We start from the raw sequence: 6,000 nt of genomic DNA, 5'->3' as shown, positions 1-6,000 counted from the left end.
GGGTGCCGTCCCATGTGGGTATCTCTGGAAATGAACAGGCCGATGCTGCAGCCAAAGCCGCCACTAGGCTCAGCCATGTAACAGACCGAAAAGTCCCACATACGGACTTCAAACAAGTGATTCATTGTTATACAATGGAAAAGTGGCAAGAGCAGTGGACAAGGCTGGACGGTAGTTATAAGCTAAAAGAGATTCACCCCTTGGTGAATCCTTGGAAGTGTCCTCCTTTGGACAGGTCAAGTATTGTCTTGACAAGATTGAGAATTGGCCATTCTACATTACTAACAAATATTTTATGGCAAGTGGAGCAGAGGGGCTGGCCCCCCAATGTCCCACTTGCCAAGTAGTTTTTACAATAAAACACATTTTGATTCAGTGCCCTGCATTCTCTAACAAGCGCAGGGCAAATTTTTTAACATTTATCTTTTAAAGAAATTTTAGGGGAGGAAGCTCAAGTGAAAAATGTTTTAAAAGTTTTTGAAAGACATCAGTTTATTTTATGAAATTTAAGATTGTGCATATGAGTGCTTGTGAGTATGTTGTTGTGATGTGTTTTTGTGAATGTTTATTGTTTTTACTGTTTTACTTGAATTTTTATCTATAAGATAAATATGCGCTGAATGGCCTACCAGCTCCAGCGCTTGGCCTTCGAGCCAAAAATTTCATAAATCAATCAATCAATCAATCATTTACTTCTCTCAGTCTACAATTTACTTCCACCCCAATTCCTCCCTCTCCTGACACATGCAACCTCAAGTACTTACGATTATCCACTTCCTCCAGTCTCTCTCCTTTAAGACTTAGTTCCATCTCGCTGCCATCTTCTCCCCTTGTACATCTCATCACCTTATCTTAACCCACATCTACCTTCAATTTTCTCCTATTGCACCCGAATTCTGTCACTAACTCCCTTCTGACCCTGCCATAAGTGCAATGTCATCAGTAAGCAACTGGCTCACCTCCCAATTTTCTCCTTCTTCTTAAACCGTCCATGTATGCATTGAACAGCCATGGCAACATGACACAGCTCTGATACAGCCCCACCTTTACCTCGAACCTTTTACTCTCTCCATTTCCAATTCTAACTCAGGCTCTACTATTCATGTAAAAACTCGACTACCTTTAACATCCTTCTCCCATTCCCATATATCTGTAAAACCTCCCAGTGCCTTTTTTTCTACCCTGTCAAAACCTTTTTCCAAAGGTCAAAAAAACATCCATACCTTTTGCTTAAACTTTCTCACATATCTGCCTTGCCACACAAATCTGATCCACACAACCCCTACCTTTCCTAAACCCACACTGTTTCTCACCAATTACTCCCTGTTCCTCTCAATCAAAACACTCCCATAAGTGTTCCCAACTACTACAAACGCATCCCTTTTTCCCCAAGTAGAAGTATACAGGCACTCCTCCAGTACTCTGGCACTCTACCCTCCTGTAGACACTCATTAAACAACTTCACTAGCAAGTCCACTATTACAGGACCTCCCTTCTTCGGACAATCTACAAGACACCCATGTAACCCAGATCCCTTACCTCCTCTCATCATTTTCAAAACAATTTGAATATCATCTTTTCTTATTTCTCCTCTTCCATCACTGTCATTTTATTAGCACCTCCCACCAATCCCTCTCTATCCTTCTCCACATTCAACAGCTCTCTAAGATACTCTGCCCATCTTCCTCTTCCCTGTCTATTAACACCTGTCCATCTACACCTTTTACCTTTTCTTCTTTACTTGATTCACCTCCCTTTCCTCTCTTAACTTCCTTCCAAAACATTCCTTTTGGTACGTACATACATACATACATATACCAAGGCTTTTTCCCCCTTACAAGGGAGGTAGCCAAAAAGGAAAAGGCATAAAATCATTCCCACCCATTCCAACCCTGAATACACTCCACACCCCTCCATCCTCCCTCTCATCTTACATTACATTGAACCTTCCTTTTGGTAAGTATACATACATACATACATATACCAAGGCTTTTTCCCCCTTACAAGGGAGGTAGCCAAAAAGGGAAAGGCATAAAAACACTCCCACCCATTTCATCCCTACATACACGTATAGATAAACTAATATCTTCTTTTACTTTCTTTTCTTTCTATTTGATGTTGTTCAGTAGGCTATTTTGGAATCCTGATGAATTTGGATTTTGGCCAATGAGTACAGCAAACCATTACTTTTATAATTAGTCCTCCAAGTTCTTGATTCAGATTTAATCAAAGTAAATACTTAAGTAAAAGTTCTGTATTCACAATTAAAACTCTTATGTAATAACAAAACTTTATTGCAATATGGTAGGCAAATATAGGTAGAATACTTTGTCTTGCTTCTATACTGACTGCTGTAATTGCTGATCTTCATTTCCAAGCTGGTCATTTGTATAATTAACTTCTGAAATAAGAAAAATAATTGGTATAAATTTTCACAACAAATTTCACTGAAAACAGGAAAATGCTTTTCATCAAGCAATCATATATACAAAAAATTCAAAATGAAAACAAATGTATATATTCTGACTGCAAACAGTACAAGTATATTACTAGTGAATGTATGTTTAAGGCAGTTTGGCCTAATCACATTTAACCAAACACAGTATCACCATTAGTAAGCAACTCCATTCCAAATACTGTACATCATATATACCAAAAAAAAACCTCTTCCCATTTTTCACTCCTGCCATCTTAGCACCTCAGGGATGACCCTGCCCTCCGCTACACCACTTTGGCCAAAGGCAATAGAGCTAAACAGAGGTTTCTCATCAGAGCCTGACAGCTGGAACTGGCTCTGATGAGAAACCTCTGTTTAGCTCTACTGCCTTTGGCCAAAGTGGTGTAGCGGAGGACAGGGTCATCCCTGAGGTGCTAAGATGGCAGGAGTGAAAAATGGGAGGAGCTGCAAACTGTTCTCCCTATACTTTCTATGTGATCTAAATAACGAGCTATTGCTTTGTTTAGTAGACTAGAAACTATTGACACCAATGATTCCTTCACATAAATAGTTATGATGACAGCAATGGTAATAGTAATGATAATACCACCAGTGGTAATAGTAATGATAATACCACCAGTGGTAATAGTAATGATAATACCACCAGTGGTAATAGTAATGATAATACCACCAGTGGTAATAGTAATGATAATACCACCAGTGGTAATAGTAATGATAATACCACCAGTGGTAATAGTAATGATAATACCACCAGTGGTAATAGTAATGATAATACCACCAGTGGTAATAGTAATGATAATACCACCAGTGGTAATAGTAATGATAATGCCAGTGGTAATAATGATGATTATAACAGCGGTGGTAATCGTATTGATAATGGCAGTGGTAAAAGTAATGCTAATGCCAGTGATAATAGTAATGAAAATGGCAGTAGTAATAGTAATGATAACACCAGTGGTAATAGTAATGATAACAGCAGTGGCAATAGTATTAACAGCAGTGGTAATAATACTGTAATGATAATGCCAATGGTAATAGTAATGATAATGGCAGTGGTAGGAGGGTGTTTACACACTAAGGCATCTTTCAGACGGCGCGGGTAATGCCCACGTCCGCACTTTAGCGCGGACCCACTTAAACTAATTACAGATGTTTTCAATGTAATCTTCCACACGGCACGGGCGATTGTCCGTATGCGGACGAAATGCAGCGCAGGCGCCCCTTGGGTCGCCCGCAGACCCGCCTCCACGCGTTGTTGCTTTGGGGTATAGTGTCTAATGCACGTCTTCACACGTCATGGGCAGCTCCACGACCCGCGCACTTCTCCGGAGGAAAGTCATTCCGTAGCCAATTGAATTTTCAGGTGATTGGTTGTGCATGACTGTCCCTTTGTATCTAATGGAAGCTCATATTGATACAGAGCAGTTGATATCCCTTGTGCAAGAGAGACCAGCTCTATGGGACAAATCACTTGAAGATTATAAATCCAGAACACACACAACAGAATGCTGGAGGGAGGTGTGTATCAAGCTCAACCCAGACTTCGAGAGTTTCAGAGGCAGATAAAAGCAAGTATGGTAAGTGCACAAATATATTTCTTCCATCCCTTTACTTCACAATATTTACATAATTTTAACGAGGAAACATAGGCCTGTAAGACTTGATACTGCTAACATAGGTGATTATGGGAACGAAAGCAACAGGAAAAATTAACAGACACCCCTAACTGGTGGTGCACGGGAGGTGGGGGTTTTGACCTGTGCTGTCCGAATATTCTGAATACCGACGCGGAAGCGGGTGCATCCACGCTTAAGCGCGGACGCGGGCATTGCCCGCGCCGTCTGAAAGAGGCCTAACAGTTCGTCGAACGCGGTTCGACAGACACGTGTTTAAAGTGACGTGTGAATGTGGTATTTGATTGTCGAACACGTTGGTTAAACCCCAAATACCCCGTTCACACATCCCTTTAAACACGTGTCTGTCAAACCACATTCGATGAACCATTAGACCGTGTAAACCCCCTCTAATAGTAATAATGATGATAACAGCAACATGCAACCCCAGCTGCTTGAAACTATCCACTTCCTCCAGTCTCTCCTTAACAGTTACTTCCAACTCACTACCATCCCCTCCCTTTGTACATCTCATCACCTTACTTTAACCCACATTTACCTTCAACTTTTTCCTATCACATACCTTCCCAAACTTGTTCACTTAACTCCTTAATCCTCCCTCTGACCCTGCCACAATCAGTGTCAACAGCAAACGACAACTGGCTCACCTCCCATTTTCTCCATTTTCTTTAACCATCTCCAGTCCCCTGCCCATTAACCTCACCTTTACCTCTCATACCACCTAATGTATAAATTGAACAGCCATGACATGACACAACTCTGATGCAGCCCACCTTTACCTCAAACCACTCTCTCCATTTCCAATTCTAACACAGCTTTCATAGCTTTCCCCAAATCCCATAAATCTGCAAAACCTCCCACAATGCCTTCCCCTCTACCCTGTCATAACCCTTTTTCAAATTCATAAAGGCCAAAAAACATCCTTACCTTTTCCTAAAGCTAACATATCTGCCTTTACCACAAAAATCTGATCCACACAACCCCTACCTTTCCTAAACCCACAGTTCCTCACCAATTACTCCCTCTTCCTCTCCTAATCCTCTCAATTAAAACACTCCTATTAGCATTCCCAACTACACTCAACAGTCTGATCCCTCTGAAACTATTACACTCACATTTGACCGCTTTTCCCTTGTAAAGCAGAACTATACAGGCACTCCTCTAGTACTCTGGCACTTTACTCTCCAATAGATGCACATTAAACATCACTAGCCAGTCCACTATTACTGTACCTCCCTTCTTCAGACACTCTGCATGACAACCATCTCATCCAGGTGCCTTACCTGCTCTCATCATTTTCAAAACTACCTGTACCTCATCTTTTCTTATTTCTCCTCAATTTTCTTCTCCTATCACTCTCATTTTCTTAGCTCCCCCACTGCTACCACCAATCCTTCCCCATCCTCAAATACATTCAGTATCTCTCTAAAATACTCTGCCTCCTCTTCTGTTAACATCTGTCTACGCCTTTTACCATTTCTTCTCTACTTGACTCACCTCCCCTTCCTCTCTTAATTTCCTTCCAAAACATCTTTTTATTACATTCAAAATTTTCTCTCATACTCCTCCCCCATTTTACATCCGCTCTCCTTTCTGCCGCCTTCCTCTTATGATTTGCTTCTCACCTTTTTTCCTTGTACCTCTCATGTTTCTCTCATCCTATTTTGGAACCAGTCCCTAAATACTCACTTGTTCTCTTCTACAGCCTTCTTCACTTCATCATCCCACCACTCACTACCCTTCCTTCTATTCCCTCCCATCCTCCTTGTTACACACACCATCTTTGAACATCTTGTGACTCCCTCCTTGAAAAATCCCCATTCCTCTTTCACTCCTACCTCTACTCTATCCTTCACAACCTCCTACACTTCTCTCAGCCTCTCCTTGTAGTCCTCCTCCTTTTTCTTC

At 41.2% G+C, this 6,000-nt stretch overlaps 1 protein-coding gene across 7 annotated transcripts in view; it reads right to left on the bottom strand.

Moving 5' to 3' along the window:
* Positions 1 to 2,254: 2,254 nt before the first annotated feature.
* LOC143017719 (uncharacterized) overlaps positions 2,255 to 6,000 on the bottom strand; it is a 31,409-nt gene continuing 27,663 nt past the window's right edge. For 5 of the 7 annotated variants that reach the window (XM_076172500.1, XM_076172498.1, XM_076172503.1 and 2 more), the window contains one exon: positions 2,256 to 2,401. In XM_076172500.1, coding sequence (XP_076028615.1) covers positions 2,340 to 2,401 — 62 coding nt within the window. In that variant the 3' untranslated portion in view covers positions 2,256 to 2,339. Of the gene's footprint in view, positions 2,402 to 6,000 lie in introns of all 7 variants that reach the window. The other 2 variants (XM_076172501.1, XM_076172499.1) reach the window with 1 other exon arrangement.

The sequence above is a fragment of the Oratosquilla oratoria genome, chromosome 33, assembly GCF_046742065.1.
Source record: "Oratosquilla oratoria isolate Oo_2021 chromosome 33, ASM4674206v1, whole genome shotgun sequence".
Lineage (NCBI taxonomy): Eukaryota > Metazoa > Arthropoda > Malacostraca > Stomatopoda > Squillidae > Oratosquilla > Oratosquilla oratoria.
Note: the sequence above shows the minus strand (reverse complement) of the source record. Positions and strands in the feature narration are given on the sequence as shown.